General features: G+C 37.4%; 1 protein-coding gene across 1 annotated transcript in view; it reads right to left on the bottom strand.

Moving 5' to 3' along the window:
• Nucleotides 1-19988, bottom strand: part of pik3ca (phosphatidylinositol-4,5-bisphosphate 3-kinase, catalytic subunit alpha) — a 103328-nt gene that overhangs the window by 11124 nt on the left and 72216 nt on the right. Inside the window, exons 7-15 of the mRNA XM_028794583.2 lie at nt 14489-14594; nt 14029-14181; nt 12608-12742; nt 12395-12519; nt 12188-12269; nt 11877-12041; nt 11677-11780; nt 10789-10960; nt 10205-10311 (exon numbers count right to left, since the gene is read on the bottom strand). Of these exons, the coding sequence (XP_028650416.1) occupies nt 10205-10311; nt 10789-10960; nt 11677-11780; nt 11877-12041; nt 12188-12269; nt 12395-12519; nt 12608-12742; nt 14029-14181; nt 14489-14594 (1149 nt within the window). The remainder of the gene's footprint in view (nt 1-10204; nt 10312-10788; nt 10961-11676; nt 11781-11876; nt 12042-12187; nt 12270-12394; nt 12520-12607; nt 12743-14028; nt 14182-14488; nt 14595-19988) is intronic.

The raw sequence follows: 19988 nt of genomic DNA on the forward strand, positions 1-19988 counted from the left end.
AGGAGATTAAATATTACTGAAGAAAGAAAAAAAAAAATTAAACAGCCAAATGGGGCTATGCATACGAACTTAAAAGGTTTAAATAAAACAGAAATATATATTTTATTTTTACTTGCTTAACTTGTGGAGGGTGTATCCTGTAGCAAAGCCCTAACTTTTTTCGTGAAAGCCCGTTTCAGTAAATAAGTGTTAAAAACAGGTGTAAAGATATTGACAATAAGCTACGCAAACCCAGGAAGACATGGAATCGTTTAAATCAAGTATCATTACATCTTCCTTTCTTAAAGAGAAGTAAGGCAGTACTTATAAGCTTACATATTTATATATAGACATACATATATATATACATATATATCTGAATCCGTGCAAGCACACTCTTGAGAATGCAATCTTGCCTCAAATGAAAAGCAACCTTTTGTAGGTCTATGAACTGAATTTAAACTTTAGGTTTACACCAGGGGTGTGCAAAGTCATTCCTGGAGGGCCGCAGTGGCCTCGGGTTTTTATTCCAACCCAGTTGTTTAATTAGAAAACAATCCTTGCCAATAATTACATTTCATGGCTTGTTAGTGCTTTAACTCTGCTATGTCAAGTCATTCTCAAATCCTAGATTTTTTTTTTCCATTCTAAAGATATCCAAATATTTTGAAGTGTAAAACGGATGGGTAATTCTCAATCCTTGACTTTTTTGTCTTCTCTTTCCTTCCAAGTATTTAATTAAACCAAATAGTGCATGATAAATACACACAGGCGTAAAGGGTAACAAGCAAAATGGTTAACTGCTGGTTTCTTTTGTCATTTGCATCTTATTGCTAATAAGGAGCAATTAAAAACCAAGAATGCAGCTGTTTAAGACTTAAATAAGCAATAAGGGTTCAAAATCTTAACGAGGGAGATAACTAAAATGAAGCAGAAGTGTTTCTAGAGCAATTAGTGCTTCTTATTAAGCAATTGGGTTGGAACAAAAGCCTGCAGCCACTGCGGCCCTCCAGGAATGACTTTGCACATCCCTGGTTTACACGGTGCTTTCTTTCCGAAGTACCTGCACTCATGATGAATATGTCTGTATGTGTCAGTCGGTCAAATCCACGCGCTTCGCACCGGCGAAGTATCGCTTTTAAATTTTTATTAAGAAGAAAATTAAACGTTTTTAAATTGAGGGAAAATATACTAATAACAGTTTGTTAAGGATCTGTTTTTTTGTGAAGCTGCCTTTACTCGAGTGATCACTTCGACCTGACTTGGTGGCCAAGTATAAGCGTTACCTCGTAGGTAACCACCCATACAATCAGATTGTGAATCAGACTACGAATGCCGTGAATGTAATTACACACTCACTGCACTTGCTTACGGTAATCGAACCTCGGACGTCAGCGCTAGAGGGGCTTAGCAGCGGTGAAGTATTGCTTTTAAATTTTAATTAAGAACAAAAGAAAACCTCAGAGCTTCGATTCCCGAAAGGGAGTGAAGTGAGTGTCCGGTTACCTACCAGGAAACGCTTATGGTTGGACAGGAAGTGACGTAACATTAGCAACGGTGACTTCAGTTGTGAGAAGCAGATCATAGAATGATTGAAAATAGTTTTGCATTTACCTTTTTAGTAAAAGGCGAGCTTTTAAGCCTGAGAAATCACCCCGTAAATGCACACGTTTAATTGCACATGTGTAAATATGTATGGTTACACAGTATTAAAAGACAGTGAACAACGTCAGTTACCTTTGTTCCCTCGTTTGATAAAAGGCGAGCTTTTAAGCCTGAGAAATCACCCCGTAAAAGCACACGTTTAATTGCACATGTGTTAATATGTATGCTTACACAGTATTAAAAGACAGTCAAAAATTAACGTAATTTACCTTCGTTCCCGCGTTTGACTCGTGCTGTAAATCTCTTCCTTGTTTTTAGTTCACGTGATTACGTAGGAGGCGTGATGACGCGATACGTGACTCCGCCTCCTCCATTAGAGTAAATGGACAAAAAATATGTTCCAGTTATGACCATTACACGTAGAATTTCGAAATGAAACCTGCCTAACTTTTGTAAGTAAGCTGTAAGGAATGAGCCTGCCAAATTTCAGCCTTCCACCTACACGGGAAGTTCGAGAATTAGTGATGAGTCAGTCAGTCAGTGAGGGCTTTGCCTTTTATTAATATGTATAGATACTAGCTGTGCTATATCCAGCTTCACCTGGGAAAAGTCCCAAAAGGCAGTGGGCCACAGTTATAGTGCCATTGGTTAATAGGATGAATCAGAATTACTATGCAACTAACTCAGTACTTTTTTTGCATACAACATTTTAGTGCTGTTACAGGGTATCGACGTAATCAACGTAGTCGATTATTTAAATACATTGGTTGGTGCGGCATATGTCAACACATCACATTTTCACCATCTTTCAAGAGATGAACATGGCAGCATCTAGTTCATCTTCAGGTCCTTCATGTAAAAGACTTCTAAATTACGAGAGTACGTTAAGCAAACGACAAATACTGAGTTCTGTACATTCTGTAAATGTGAAATGGTGTATTACAGCAGCACAACTACTATGCTGGATTATTTAAGACGGAAGCATTCCGTCTATGAAGACACCACCAAGACAGTGCTGTAAATTCTAATTACTTTTATTAATTCTGATTGGTAAATCGCTGCATTCTATAGTCAATTATTTTCCTGAATGCTGGACTTCATAAAGGACCCGTAACCCTGACAATAATGTAGTAGTAGGATAGGGCTTGTAATATACAGTGGAACCTCGGTTCACGAACGTCTCTGAACACGTACAAATCGGGTTACGACCAAAACGTTTGCCAAACTTTTGCATCTGTTCACGATCACACACTCTGTATACAAACAAGCCAGTTTCCCTTTCAGTTTGTGTGCGCCGATGATTTCCGCATGTGTTCAGTCTCTCCCTGTACAGCGCGTGCGTGTGTGAGAGAGAGAAAGACAGATACACGCGCGCGCAAGAGAGAGAGACAGACACACGTGCGCGAGAGACAGACAGACACACACGCACGCACGCGTGCGAGACAGACAGACAGACATGCGAGAGAGAGATACGCAAGAGAGACAGGCACGCACGAGAGAGAGACAGATGCGCGCGAGAGAGAGAGACACACACAGACAGACAGACACACACACACGAGAGAGAGAGAGAGAGAGAGAGAGAGAGAGAGAGAGAGGGCTGGCCTCGTTAGGCCGAGAAGGCAGTTAAAGAATGCACTGGGCTTATTTTTAAAGAGACCGATTCGAGCATTGTTTTAATCTCGTATTTAATGAAGACTTTTTTCTATTGGATTTTAACCTCCACTTCACTTCTCTTTACAGCGATCGGTTCGTAGCGTGCATTGTTGCAATGTTGCTTTTCTTGGTTGTTTATTAAATTATGGATTTTTCAAATGTTAATTTTTTTCCCTGTGCTTAAAACTCATTAAAAAAAGTGTTTTTAGCGAGCAGTTCGTAGCGCTATAGCGCAAACTCTTGCAATGTTAGTTTTCTCTGTTGTTCAAGGTTTTCTCAGTGTTATTCAATGTTTTTACATTTAGTTTACTATTACACTGTGCATTCTATGGTATAAATAACTATATTTGTGCTTAAAAATCTTTAAAAAAATATATTTAAATACAGTTCGTACAGTCTGGAACGGATGAATTGTATTTACATACAATCCTATGGGAGAAATTACTTCGGGTCATGACCAAATCGGATTACAACCAGAGTTTTGGAACGAAGTACAGTCGTGAGAGATTTTTGAGTTTACTTTCCTTTTTGCACTTTATCACAAAATACAGTGCTAATATTCTAATGATAAAAGTTTTTCATGTACTGTATGTTTTTGATATTTATTAGATTTTTAATGGAGTCATCCACAATTGTTATTTTGAGGGACAGGTTATTTATTAGATTAGTCGACTTTTTTTTTTTTATTGCCAGGGGCTAATATTACTTCAGTTCTTGATTTTTCTAATAACTGGCCTTGACCTTTCTTCACTGCAAATCACAATTTTAGAGGAAACCATATTCTTTTAAATTGCAATGGGTAATCAGTTTGGAATTTCTGGAGTTTTTACTATAATTATTATTATATGTTTATGATTTTCATTTATTTACGTCATTCACTCAAGCAGACTTGATAGCCGTGCAGTACTGTTCGTGTCAAAGTAAACAGGGGGTGGAGTTTGCGTGGGTGTCTCCCCGTGAAGCCCCAATCACATCAAAACAATAATAAGAGAGGAGTGTCCACTTCACATTGAAGAAACTGGTGGTGGTGGATGTTTTTCCACAATTGCAATAGCATGTCAGGGGCAGGAGTATGGGGTTAAGGGTAGTGAATTGAGAGGAAAACTGGTTTTTAATATTAGTACAGGAAATCTCAAGATGCTGGTTCCATATTATTTTAAAATTTGTATTTTTCAGCACTTTTCCTGTACTGGTATGCCCCATGACCCTGATGCTGTGTTTATTTTTTTGTTGTTGTTAAAATGAAGGTGCACTAGACTGCCAACAGATTTCAGACATTCTCTTCTAGTCACATAGCTCACATTAGGACAATTAATACTATGAAAAAACATCTTGAACAATTATAATGTCACCAGTACCATGCATTATTAATACTCAAAAGAATGGCTCCACAAACTCGCTGCATATTTTATTTGTGGATGCAATTCTTTTCAAAACTGTTTTACACGTCTCTAGTCTTCAGTGCTTATGTTACTTTGGCCACTGCAATGGCATCATCTCATGTGTAACAGACAGAAGGAACCTTGGTTGGATCATATATCAGCTTCCATAACCCATTAGTAACCAATTATGATAATGCCAAGCTCACTTGTGCTATTCTCCATTTAGTCTTTTTAAATTAATTGTGTTTTTTTCTCATTACAGTAATGTTGTTGGCTGGATGCTCATATAGACCCTGATACTGTATGTCTATCTTAACTTTTCTGAATAGCGAGTTAGAAAAAAATTTCTGCATAGCGAGTTAGAAAAAGGAAGGATGAATACTGCTCAAACACATGGAATAAGAAGACAACTAAAATAGCCACTCTGTATTCTTCTGAACACAGTCATTAAAATATAAACCTTATATAACTAATGTAATAGTTAGAAAAAAATTTCTGCATAGTGAGTTAGAAAAAGGAAGGATGAATACTGCTCAAACACATGGAATAAGAAGACAACTAAAATAGCCACTCTGTATTTTTCTGAACACAGTCATTAAAATATAAACCTCATATAACTAATGTAATAGTTAGAAAAAAATTTCTGCATAGTGAGTTAGAAAAAGGAAGGATGAATACTGCTCAAACACATGGAATAAGAAGACAACTAAAATGGCCACTCTGTATTTTTCTGAACACGGTCATTAAAATATAAACCTTATATAACTAATGTAATATACACTGTTCAAAAAAATTAAGGGAACACTTAAATCACAAAATGGATCTTAATGAAATAGTCAAGAGGAAAATCTTTACCGAGTAATACTGTGCAATTCGTTTAGATAGATAGATAGATCACCAACCCACTGCTAGCTGGATTCAACATTACACCGAAAATCAAAGTCAAAAATTGAAATCACAGGCTGACCCAACTTGCATGAAATTTCATCACACCTGTAGGCACTCCTCGCAACATCTGGGCATGCTCCTGATGAGAAGGCAGATGGCGTCCTGGAGGATCTACTCCCAGACCTAGATCAGGGCCATCAGTGAGCTCCTGTATTACTACTTGGTGGAGTTAGATGCACCGATATGTAACACTCCAAAGTGTTCTCAAGTGGATTCAGGTGTGGGAAACATGTGGGCCAGTCAATGGCATCAATGCCTTCATTATCCAAGAACTAATTACACAGTCTGCCCACATGAGGCCAGACATTATCCTGCAGCAGGAAGAACCCAGGGTACCAGCGAAAGGTTTGACAATGGCTCTGAGGATTTCATCCCTGTACCTAACAGCAGTCAGGGTGCCATTGCCTAGCACGTGGATGTCTGTTTGACCCTCCAAGGTATGCCTCCTCAGACCATCACTGACCCACTGCCAAACCGGTCGTGCTGGATGATGCTGCTAGCTGTGTAATGTTCACCATGGCATTTCCGACTCTTTCACATCTGTCACATGTGTTAAGTGTGAACCTACTGTCATCTGTTAAAAAAGAACAGGGCTCCAATGGTGGAACTGCCAACTGTGGTATTCTCTGGCGAATGCCAATCGAGCTGCATGGTAATGGATATCTCTCTGTCATGCTACCCTCATGGAGCCTGTTTCTGACACATTTGTGCTCTTGAGACTGTGCTGGGAGACAGCGCAAACATTCTTGTGATGTCACATATGGATGTGCCACCCTGAAAGAGCTGGACTACCTCTGCAACCTGAATCAGCTGCAGGTGCCGTCTCATGCTACCAGTTGCACCAAGGACACTAACAAAACACAAAACTATAGTAGAATCAAGTCAGGAAGGATAAAGACAGAGCAATTGTCTGTAGCCACCACCTGCAAAACCATTACATTTTTGGGGGCTGTCTTACTGTGTCTTTTAAAGTATACCTGTTGTTACTTTCATTTTCACCAAAGCAGGTGAAGCTGATTCACAATCACATGCTTCCTAACGGGGCAGATTGATATCCTTGATGCTTAACCTACTTGGTGTTAAACTGCAATGAGTAAGTGTTAATTTTCTGAGTAGTGTAAAATATATATATTCTAACAGAAGGAGATCTACCATGGTGTTGAAAAAAGATAGAAAGTAGACTGCTCATCACTGTCAATGAGGAAATAGTGTAAAAGGGAGCATATTACAGTTAAAACTACAGATTGTAATTCACACTTTGAAATTCTGGCTGCTGGAATTCATCCACGTTATTTGCCCAGGGAAATAAATTATCCTTATCATTCTTATTAATGTTTATACTTTTGCAAATGGGGACCTTAGCAATAGGAATGATTCATTCTGTCACCAACAGTTTAATGATGACTCACTCCAACCATGCAGTTATAACATGTAGCGACTCCAACCATGTGACTTTGGAACAAATGATGACAAACTTCTAGCAGTTTGTGACCGGTTTCACTCGAGGAAATAACAAGCTAGACCTGCTGTATTCAAATGTTAAAGACGCCTTTAAGTTTAACTTACTTGCTCCTTTAGGCAAATCTGACCGCAACATTATTCATCTTATTCCCAGCTACAAGCAGTTATTAGACGACAACCTATTACCATCAGAATACTGAGGAAGTGGAGCCCTGAGGTTGACATGGCTCTGAATGACTGCTTCCAAATGACAGACTGAGGAATGATGTGCAAGTCAAATAGGAGCAATATTGATGGACTCTGTCACTGCATCACAGATTATATTAACTTCTGTGTTGACACACTGGTACACTCAAAGACAGTCCAACTGCTTTCCAAACAACAATCCCTGGATTACTAAGGAGCTAAGAGGGCTCCAAAATGAGAAAAAGAGATCATTCAATGCCAGTGACAAAGAGGCTCTGAAGGACATGCAATGTGTGCTAAAGAAAAAGCTGAGTGAAGGAAAGAAAGCTTACAAAGCTAAAATAGAAAACAAACTCAATCAGAACAACATGAAGGAAGTCTGGAATGGTCTGGGTATAATTACTGGACTCAAGCAATCCAGGGATCAGGTGCTAGAAAGGGATCTGGACAAAGTGAATGCCCTGAACCAATTCTTGAATAGATTTTTCCTTCCCATTTCCACAATCTTCCAATGACCAGTCTCCCCACACCATCTGTATTACTTCAACAACTCCTACCACGTCATCTGGAATGACCAGTAACAAGTCCACATCTGAACATCAATGTGGACTGTCCATAACTGAAGACCAAATAAGGAGACAACTGAGGAAGCTTACACACAGGAAAAGCTGTGGGAGCAGATGCAGCCAATCCTCGAGTTCTTAAGACCTGTGCTGACCATCTTTGTGGTGTCCTCTGTCACCTGTTTGATCTGTCCCTAAGGCTTCAGAAAGTGCCACTGCCATGGAAACTATCCTGCATTGTTCCTGTTCTAAAGAAGGTAGGCAACTCTTCACTTAATGACTACAGACCAGTGGCACATACGTCTCACATAATGAAGACCTTTGAGAGACTGGTCCTGGACTATATGAGTCCTCTTGTGGTAGACCACATGGACACAAAGCAGTTTGCTCTCAGACAAAGATTGGAGTGGAGGAAGCAATTATCTGTCTGCTGAGTCTGAGTGTCTGAGTTTTGCAAATAGCAAGTGTTAATTATTGCCAGTAACCTTTTGCAAAGTGTTATTAACAAGAATATAAAAAAATCTAATTAATTTAACATATCAATAGCCATTGTGATGGTACATTTATCAGTCAGGCTCACATAATCAGATTTAAAGGCTACTTCCTACTAAGGCAGGGTAAGGGAACTAATTTTCTTCAGTCATGAGAAGAAAACACTTTGTGAAAACTTCATCTACACACTTGTCTTGTGAAGCTTATCCAAGATACAGTATAAACAGAGTATGGGGCAGTCTTGTAATAAATAGCTAGTCATACTGTTGAAGCAAGCACAGTATATCACTACATTCGTTAACTGAAGCAACTAGAGTAGTAATTGGGGTAAACTAACTATTCAAATTAAAACTATAATATTTCTCTTTTTACAAAATTTTCTAACAGAAGCTGCAATCTTAAACACTTAACATATTACCCTAAGTTCTTGTCTATAAGCCGCGGCTTATCTAAGGAAAAAAGTTGTGAAAATGAAAAAATAGAATATCGGCTTATACATAAGTCCGGCTTATACAGTAATCCCTCCTCCATCGCGGGGGTTGCACTCCAGAGCCACCCGCGAAATAAGAAAATCCGCGAAGTAGAAACCATATGTTTATATGGTTATTTTTATATTGTCATGCTTGGGTCACAGATTTGCGCAGAAACACAGGAGGTTGTAGAGAGACAGGAACGTTATTCAAACACTGCAAACAAACATTTGTCTCTTTTTCAAAAGTTTAAACTGTGCTCCATGACAAGACAGAGATGACAGTTCTGTCTCACAATTAAAAGAATGCAAACATATCTTCCTCTTCAAAGGAGTGTGTGTCAGGAGCACAGAATGTCACATAGATAGAGAAAACAATCTCTAGCAAACAAATCAATGGTGCTGTTTGGCTTTTAGGTATGCGAAGCACCGCGGCACAAAGCTGTTGAAGGCGGCAGCTCACTCCCCCTCCGTCAGGAGCAGAGAGAGAGAGGGAGAGAGAGAGAGAGAGACAGAGTTTGTTTTTCAGTCAAAAATCAATATGTGCCCTTCGAGCTTTTAAGTATGCGAAGCACTGTGCAGCATGTCGTTTCAGGAATCAGCTTTACAAAAGATAGCAACGTGAAGATAATCTTTCAGCATTTTTAGACGAGCGTCTGTATCGTCTAGGTGTGCGAACAGCCCCCCTGCTCAATCCCCATACGTCAGGATCACAGATAGTCAGCGCAAGAGAGAGAGAAAAGTAAGCAATCTAGCTTCTCAGCCATCTGCCAATAGCGTCCCTTGTATGAAATCAACTGGGCAAACCAACTGAGGAAGCATGTACCAGAAATTAAAAGACCCATTGTCCGCAGAAATCCGCGAACCAGCAAAAAATCCGCGATATATATTTAAATATGCTTACATATAAAATCACAATTTAAATGACAGCTACGCGCGCGTGTTGACTCGGCGACGCCCAGAGCAGAAAGAATGCGCTCCGGCCGCTCCAACCGCGCCATGCAGGGAGTGAGAGAGACACCAATATCTTACACTCTCTCCCCCCTTAAAGAAATTAAATGGGTGCGAGTGAGACCACTGACCTCCCTCCCTTCTATTAGTTATAGGTTATAGTACGTTCGGCTTATCCATGAGTCCGGCTTATCTATGATAAGATTTTATTTTAAAAATTCGTATGATTTTTGGTCTCCGGCTTATACACGAGTCCGGCTTATAGACAAGAACCTAGGGTAACTTTGCCTTGTGCAACATCTTTTTTTAAACTTTCTTTGCAGACTTTAAGTTTGTCAGGATTATTTGCTTAAAATGCTGCTTCTATAAAGACTTAAAAACATGTCAATTGCTCACTGCTTTGCAGGAAAATAGAAATTCATTGTTGTTAAACAAGACATAAATAAATAAAAGCAACTTAAAGCTGTTGTTTTCATTATCCTCCTTTACTTAGGATTTCTATTTGATATTACTACCTTAGACTCCCCAACTGATGTGCTGGATTAAGTGGAGAAGTAAAATTTTGCAAGGCATCCATATAATCTGGTCTTCTCATTTGTTCTACAAGAAACTTCATCTGTACCTAAAGAGTTGAAGAGAAAAACAAAGAGCTATTTTCATATTTGTTATTGTTCTTCACACCTTCTATCATTCCTCCTGGTAAGCCTTCTATCCAATTTAAGAGTAATGGAGAGTTGGAGCCTTCCTTGGCAGCAATAGAAACAAGGCAGGAATCAATCCTGAACAGGGATACCAGTCTATTTTACAAATATACACACACATAAAGACATAATCCAACCTAGACACCTGAAGAGAGTTCAATAAAGTTTTAGAATGCAAAAAAGAGGCCACAGTACCCATGCAAAATCCTACATAAATGCAGTGTGAACATGTTAATTCTATACAGACAATGGCTAGGCGAGAATCTGAACCCAAGTTTACTAGAGCTGCAAAAGCAAGCTAAAGTTCACATCACAGAAAAATAATTTCATTAAATTCTAGTTCACTGCATGACATACTAATACATAAATGTACAATTACTTCTTGATTTATTCTATACCTTTTGTGCTTCATCTTTTTTTTCCTGTTTAAGTATGTCAGTGAGGTTAATTAACTTCTCCATGGCTTCAACTTGTCGGCTTAGATGTTTGAGATACATCCCGCACGCTCTACAGTAGGACTCCAATAACAAGCCAAAACGCTGACTGACAGTTTTGTTGTGCATTTCTGACCTTTAAAAAAGTGAAAACATAAAATGTATTTTAGTATTGTCTATCTGTAATTTATCAAAAACAATCTAATAAAATGAGTTATGCAAAGCCAGAAAGTGTAATAGCTAAATGTATTTTCAAGATAATAATATGAAAGGCAACACAAACAACACGAAACTTCTTTCAGTGTCAGCATTTGACATCACAACTATAGTTTTTAAAGTAAACTAATCAAAGCAAACCATCAGACAATGTTAATTTAAATGCTTTATGCCAGTGTTTCGACCCACCGAATAGATCACAATTGTCAGTGTGGGGTTTGGGTTTGGGATTTGTCCTAATTAGTGAAATGAGCACAACCTTCATTCCCCCTTGGTGAACTGAATGTGATCATCTGAGTGGGGGCCTGAGGCAGTTTAGGATGATTGTCAGAGAGGCAATCTGCTGACACCCACTTGCAACCTACCATGACCAACTACTAATATAAACAATAGCAACTTGCGACTCAACGCTGGCTGCCTGACCCAGTGGTTGAGAAACACTGCTTTATGCGAAACTAAATAATTCACACAGTTTTATAGATATGCTGTTTAATGGTAGGCATAACTCAATTTTCATCCAATGGAATACTGTATACATGCTATATTAATAGAATTATAAATCAACACACTCAAGAGCTGTCATTTTCTTCTGGAAAAAAAAAAAAACTATGAATAACCTGAAAACTTGTAACTTACTTCAGATGCCAAAAAAAGAAATGTCCTATTCTTTGATTAGTCAAGGCTTTCTTCAGCAAAAATCTCACCAATGGGTTATCTAAATACTGCTCATATTTAAGGACCTGAAAATGAGAATTACAATATATATTTATTTATTAAACATGAATTATACCTAAAATATTTAACTTTTAATATCTTATTTACATTGAACTTTTTACCTGCACAAGCTGAATAAGATACTGAGAAAGTTTATCATCTGTTAAATATTTCTCAAGACACCTTACAGCAAAATCACGTATCATTGGATCTGGGTAGTTACAGTCCAACAATTCCATTGCCTGCTCAGGCTTAATAGGTGGCCAATCTTTCAAAAGACAATACATCTGTTCAAACAGAAAGCAGCATAATATAAAATTAGTACAACTGAAATACACATTTTCAATAGTCAATAAGGGGTTCAAAATGAAAACAGCAAACTTTTTTAATAATTAGAGTTTAGCATATGGAAGACATTAAATATTCATGTTACTTGCGCCACTTCATCTCTGGAGTTCCACTTCACAGCAAGCAACATCTTAGGAAGAATTTCAGGAATATTCACACAGTAATCTCTGTGGAGTTAAAAAAAAAAAAATTTTTTTTACTGGAATTCTGAAGATTTTAATCGAATAAAGAAGAGAAAGCAAATATGTTTTTAAAATATGGCTTTTACATCTGTCTGTCAAACACCATTTACCTGTTTCGCCATAAAAAGTCTTTCTCTTGCTCAGTGATTTCAGAAAGTGGGTCTCGGTTACACAACAGGCGAAACTGTTCAAGGTCATTTTCTGTCAAGTCATTATCTCTTACCAGTCGGTTACTCTGAAAGACAAGATTTTGTTCCTGGTTAACAGATGACTAGACAAAACAATTTTATATTAGCTATAGCTACAATGGACAGTACACTTACCAAGCCAGACTGAAAGTAATTAATACCCAAATCTCGGGACATGGTCCAAGTGGCATGTTCCTCGATAGCTGACATATCAGGAAACTTCAGAAGACTACTAAAATTGTCAAACTCTATTTCTAAACAAGGCGTTTCCTGGAAACAGACGAAAAGTATTATACACAGTATTTAGGAGCTTTGCAGTTTTATGTTGTCAATCATATATAGCTCAAAGATAATATCAGTGCTAGCATGGTGGTTAAGACAGATTTCCAGAAAAATCATTCTGTACAGGACTTACATATTCTCCCTATGTTTCTTTGACATCCCAAAAAAGTGCATTTATTAGCTAAGGAATCCTAATTCATCTGGAATAAGTGTTTGCAGATATATTAACGAATGTTGAATGGGATAGGCTGATATCCCATCTATGAATTATTGTTAACTTGTGCCTTGTGCTGATGAGATACGCTTCAACTCCCTTTAATCTTTAAAGCATAAGACAAACTCAGAAAATAAATATTTATTGATGAAACTGTTGACAATATGGTAACAAAGTCAGACACTGGCAGGAGTTCAAAGAAAATCATTAGATAACTGAGAAACCTTTTCTCTGGAAAAGACAGCAAATAAATGCTTTTTTAAGTATGGATACAAGATAAACATAGTGCATTTATTTTTTCATTGTACTTTCATTTTATAATATTTTCTAAAGATAGATGTTCTTCAAGGCAACATAAAAATATAATTTAAATAAACATATGGATAAATATTGGATTAAAAATAGATAAATAAACTGGAATGTACTCTGAAACTGTACAGAGGATTATTAAATAATTGTGGTCCTACTGTGTGTATTTTTTTTAAACCTTTAAAAGCAACCCTTATCACTCACTTACAGGAGGTGCTCTATTTGTAATCATTCTGTATCAGAACACTGTAGACAAAAAACAAGCAGACCTACTTGAAAAAAATTAGCACAAAGCACTTATTTACTACAAAAGAAACACCATAGACTATTTAAGACAATTTTTACTATTTTGAATTGTGCCATTGAAGCCCAGAATCCAACTGGGTAGTCCTAAACCTGCTACTGGACTACAAATAAACTTAAGTTTCTTTCCACCTAAGGTAAATAAGTGCTTATCAGAAGCAAGATGAAGCCTTCATTTCTAAGCAAATACATAAAAACCATTTCTAATAAATGCATATAGGATCTAAACTTTGTTATGTTGTAGACAATATATGATAGGTTGGAGAAAAAAAAATAACGTACAGCTTATTTTCAAGTTGATTAAATAGTTAATTGCAATGTTGATTATTGTTTGGGTAAGACCCAAGTAAGCCACATTGTACTTTTGTGCAGAAAATGTTTTCTGTTAAATCTTATGCTCCTATCCCACAAAGTAACATCCTGTAAATTTATCACTGTTTTTGTATACCTTATTTGGATTTGAACCAGTAACTCCTATAGGGTTTAGTAAGTCTTCCAGTCCATGAGGAACAGACCATAAATTTAGAGCCATTTTTCCAGAAACAAGGGTGTGTGTATAGTCAAACAAATTTATATTTCCCCAGGCCAAAGGGCAGTGCTCCTATAGTGAAAAGGCAATAAAATCAGATGTAAAAATGTATTTAATTTTTTTAATGAAATGACTAAAGATACTGTATTGTCCATACAGACAAACACATTTCAAAGGTAAAGTACCATACTTACATTTTATTAATTTGACATATCATTGACAAAAAGTATATTAATAAGAATGCAAAAGCAACTTAAGCAGCTTTAATCCATAAAATTCAAAATAAAAATATTACAGGAGAGAGGGAAAATGGTGTTTTCTAATCATTAGTGTTTCTAGGAATAATAGAAGGGAAACAGAAGATTTTAAAATGTAGCACCTCTTTGGCACCCTTTCTCCCTTTGACAGAGCAGATGGACAAACAGAGACGGGCTGCACGAGGAAGATCAGGAATGAACATATCATATGTCAGCCACTCATTCCACCTACAAACAAAAGAAAGAAGTATCTATACATTATGTAACACCGCAAACACCAAAGCTGATAAATAACCAACAATGGCAAGATTAAATTTAAATCAAGCTTCAAAATCAAAGAAAAAAATGTGTTTATGTAAGAGAATGTGCATGAATTACTAAATGACAAACTGAAATACTTGCATGTGTAAAACACAGCAGTATATATTTAAACTAATATCAAGCATTATATCAAGTGCTTCTGAAATTGAGGGAAGTCACTTAATACATAAATTTCCTATTTAAAACAATGCTCAAAACTAAGGTCCTCACCAATTTTCAAAAGAAGCTTCGACAATCTCCCAAGGAGAATAATAGTTAAACTTGAAATGTATAGTCAATCTTTTTAACTATCTTAACTATCGGTCAAACACTTTCAAAAAAGAAAAAAAAAACAAAACAAAAAAAAAAACATTTTATGTTTAACGCAATAATTATCTTCAATAAATTGTCAAAACATCCAAACATGATTAGGGTTTGGGTGCGTGGTGATAAACAAATACCACTTTTAGTTTTACATAATAACTGTTTACCACTTAATGATTTAAGACCAAAAGGGGTCTAATGGTGATATGGCAAGGAAAAAAAAAAGTTACTATGTTTTCCTTTACTAATCTGTAACACTTGCATACATACATACATACATACATACATACATACAGTGGTGTGAAAAACTATTTGCCCCCTTCCTGATTTCTTATTCTTTTGCATGTTTGTCACACAAAATGTTTCTGATCATCAAACACATTTAACCATTAGTCAAATATAACACAAGTAAACACAAAATGCAGTTTGTAAATGGTGGTTTTTATTATTTAGGGAGAAAAAAAAATCCAAACCTACATGGCCCTGTGTGAAAAAGTAATTGCCCCCTGAACCTAATAACTGGTTGGGCCACCCTTAGCAGCAATAACTGCAATCAAGCGTTTGCGATAACTTGCAATGAGTCTTTTACAGCGCTCTGGAGGAATTTTGGCCCACTCATCTTTGCAAAATTGTTGTAATTCAGCTTTATTTGAGGGTTTTCTAGCATGAACCGCCTTTTTAAGGTCATGCCATAGCATCTCAATTGGATTCAGGTCAGGACTTTGACTAGGCCACTCCAAAGTCTTCATTTTGTTTTTCTTCAGCCATTCAGAGGTGGATTTGCTGGTGTGTTTTGGGTCATTGTCCTGTTGCAGCACCCAAGATCGCTTCAGCTTGAGTTGACGAACAGATGGCCGGACATTCTCCTTCAGGATTTTTTGGTAGACAGTAGAATTCATGGTTCCATCTATCACAGCAAGCCTTCCGGGTCCTGAAGCAGCAAAACAACCCCAGACCATCACTCTACCACCACCATATTTTACTGTTGGTATGATGTTCTTTTTCTGAAATGCTGTGTTCCTTTTACGCCAGATGTAACGGGACATTTGCCTTCCAAAAAGTTCAACTTTTGTCTCATCAGTCCACAAGGTATTTTCCCAAAAGTCTTGGCAATCATTGAGATGTTTCTTAGTAAAATTGAGACGAGCCCTAATGTTCTTTTTGCTTAACAGTGGTTTGCGTCTTGGAAATCTGCCATGCAGGCCGTTTTTGCCCAGTCTCTTTCTTATGGTGGAGTCGTGAACACTGACCTTAATTGAGGCAAGTGAGGCCTGCAGTTCTTTAGACGTTGTCCTGGGGTCTTTTGTGACCTCTCGGATGAGTCGTCTCTGCGCTCTTGGGGTAATTTTGGTCGGCCGGCCACTCCTGGGAAGGTTCACCACTGTTCCATGTTTTTGCCATTTGTGGATAATGGCTCTCACTGTGGTTCGCTGGAGTCCCAAAGCTTTAGAAATGGCTTTATAACCTTTACCAGACTGATAGATCTCAATTACTTCTGTTCTCTTTTGTTCCTGAATTTCTTTGGATCTTGGCATGATGTCTAGCTTTTGAGGTGCTTTTGGTCTACTTCTCTGTGTCAGGCAGCTCCTATTTAAGTGATTTCTTGATTGAAACAGGTGTGGCAGTAATCAGGCCTGGGGGTGGCTATGGAAATTGAACTCAGGTGTGATACACCACAGTTAGGTTATTTTTTAACAAGGGGGCAATTACTTTTTCACACAGGGCCATGTAGGTTTGGATTTTTTTTCTCCCTAAATAATAAAAACCATCATTTAAAAACTGCATTTTGTGTTTACTTGTGTTATATTTGACTAATGGTTAAATGTGCTTGATGATCAGAAACATTTTGTGTGACAAACATGCAAAAGAATAAGAAATCAGGAAGGGGGCAAATAGTTTTTCACACCACTGTACATACATACATACATACATACATACACAAAGTATATATTTATATACATATACAGTATACATAAACATACATGTGCATCAAACGCAGCTGCGCAACAACAATGTCATGCTAATGACACAGATGAAGAGACACAACGTCGAAACGTAGCAAATGCGGCTCATCAATGTGAAAGTGAAACACCTCAGTAATGAAGGGCAAGGCTTGAAGTTTTCAGTAAAAACATTTGTCTGTCTATCTGGAGGTACAGTATTTTCTTGAGACAAAGATCAATAGGACTCATACGATAGTGATACGGCTAAGACATGGCATCGCCATAGTCTTCTTATGAAAGCCAGTAGGATAGCAAGCTCAGGTGGGTCCATGTCTTCTTCACTCTTAAGAGTTAGCTGACTCCGCTCCAAGTTTGCAAATATGGTAAAACTGCTAGGGAGTGGCTGGGTTTAGTCCTGAAGACCATATATATATATATATATATATATATATAAATATAAATGTACATACACACACACACACACACACACAGTGGAACCTCGGTTCACGAAAGTTTCGGTACACGTTCAAATCGGTTTACAACCAAAACATTCACCAAACTTTTGCCTCGGTTCACGACCACACACTCGGTATACGAACAAGCCAGTTTCCCTTTCGGTTTGTACATGTTCAGTCTCTCCCTGTGCATTTCCTGTGCAGCAAGCAAGAGAGAGAGTGAGAGAGCGCGGCACACACACACACACACACACACACACACACACACACAGGCAAAGCGAGAGAGAGACAGACGCGCACACACACACAGGCAGCGCGAGAGAGAGAACTGTACACACACACAGGCAGCGCGAGAGAGAGTCAGACGCACACACACACACAGGAGCGTGCGGGAGAGAGAGGCGTGCACACACACAGGAGCACGCTAGAAAGACACACAGGCGCTCCAGGCTCGCAAAAGAGAGACACACGCACACGCGCACACACACACACACACACACACACACACACACACACACACACACACACACACACACACACACACACACACAGGCGCGTGAGCGAGTGAGGGAGGGACGCATAAGGTAGAGAAGGCTTGTTTTTGTTTTCAGTTCTGTTTACAGTGATCGGTTCGTAGCCTGCATTGTTGCAATGTTACTTTTCTTGGTGGTTTATTAAATTACGGATTTTTCAAATGTTAATTTTTTCCCCCTGTGCTTAAAACTCATTAAAAAATAGGGTTTTTAGCGAGCGGTTCCTAGCACTATAGCGCAAACTCTTGCAGTGTTAGTTTTCTCTGTTCTTCAAGGTTTTCTCAGTGTTATTCAATGTTTTTTTCAATTTAGCTTACTATTACTCTGCATTCTATGGTATAATTAACTATATTTGTGCTTAAAAATTAAAAAAAATATATATTTACATACAGTTTGTACGGTCTGGAACAGATTAATTGTATTTACATACAATCCTATGGGGGAAATTATTTCGGTTCACGACCAAATCGGTTTACGACCAGAGTTTTGGAACGAATTATGGTCGTGAACCGAGGTTCCACTGTGTATATATATATATATATATATATATATATATATATATATATATATATGCATTGAGATGAACTTGTATCATTTTAACTTTGTGTGAGGCTAACTGAAAACAAACATTCCCCCAGAAACAGCACTCACTTGTACATAAACGGCTAACCTGTGTTGTATAGCCAACTTTGGTTGCATAGGAGGAGAGAAGAAATACCACATGAACACACAAATACCTGCAGCTATTTCAACATTGTGGATGTTTATTTCATTTTAACTTATACCTAGCTATCTGGATTATAAACAAATATAAATGTGATTAAAAAAATAAAACAAACAAGAACCATTCCATGTACTACTCTCAAGTATGTACCAAAGTAATTGTGCTATAATTAATATTTCAGATAAGAAAAACTTAATAGCTATCTTCCGTTGCATGCAAAACACACAAACCATGCTCTACTATTGATTGACAACCTTAAAATATCAGGACTAAACCATCCATTCACATCCAATTGGCATAACACGTTTGCTCTCCTAAAACTTTTGCCTTTTACAGTTGTTTTAATCTGTTGGTAGCTGGTTCCTCTTTGAACAAGATGGGACTTAAATATTGTATAATTTTTGTCAGCTTCAAGGAAGAATGTTTCTTTTTTATATAACCTATGCAAGTAGGGAAGGGAAAAATTAAGGTACAGTTTTTGCCTTCACTTACTAAAATTCAGGGGAATTTTTATAGATGTTTAGAGGTATTTTGTGAAATATAAAAATAAAGTTTACCTTATCCGAACAGTACATAGTAACCAAGTCTTATCAATAAGAGAAAACAAATTACAAATTAAGCAGTGTATAAATTTAATCAAGTTGTAATGTAACCAACGTATGTTCCAGTAAACAGATCACCTTCTATAGAAAACAACATGCGCACTGGGTGAAATCGATAGAGTTGTGTATCAAGCAATGTATAAACTAAAAAAATACAGAGAGTTCCATGCATATTAACTAGTACATTAAAAACTGAACAAATACAACTCAAATGAACAATCAAAGCATTTCATATCAAACCATTCCATCTGTTTGTTATTCAATATTAGCATTTAAACATTGGTGTAGTCAAATTATACCCCGTTTCTAAATGGTGCCTCACTTATTACTCTCATTTCAGTGCTACTTCGAGAGAATGCCCAACAATCCTTGCTATTCATTTAAGATATTTTATCAGCGTGTGTTTCTATTCCAAGTTTTTTTTTCTCCCAAGTTTGATCTGTTTAATAGTTATGGATCATGGTATTGGTAAATTGTCAATCACGTGTGCAGCAGGCTACATAGTAGCCATTAGTAAAACAAAACAGCTGATTTTATGAATGACAGCATTTTAATGGGACAGTCGGGCCAAGACGCTCAAGGAAGAAGTAAAAATCATTACATTAGATTGAAACACACTGCCAAAGCTGTTTCCCACTGTGGTAGTAACAGTCATACATATTAAATTATTAATAACTAGCCAACCCGCGGCGTAGCATATGCCGCATACTTATTTACTGATGGGTGAAAACTTCCTGAACA

The sequence above is a fragment of the Erpetoichthys calabaricus genome, chromosome 2 (genome assembly GCF_900747795.2).
Source record: "Erpetoichthys calabaricus chromosome 2, fErpCal1.3, whole genome shotgun sequence".
Classification (NCBI taxonomy): Eukaryota; Metazoa; Chordata; class Cladistia; order Polypteriformes; family Polypteridae; genus Erpetoichthys; species Erpetoichthys calabaricus.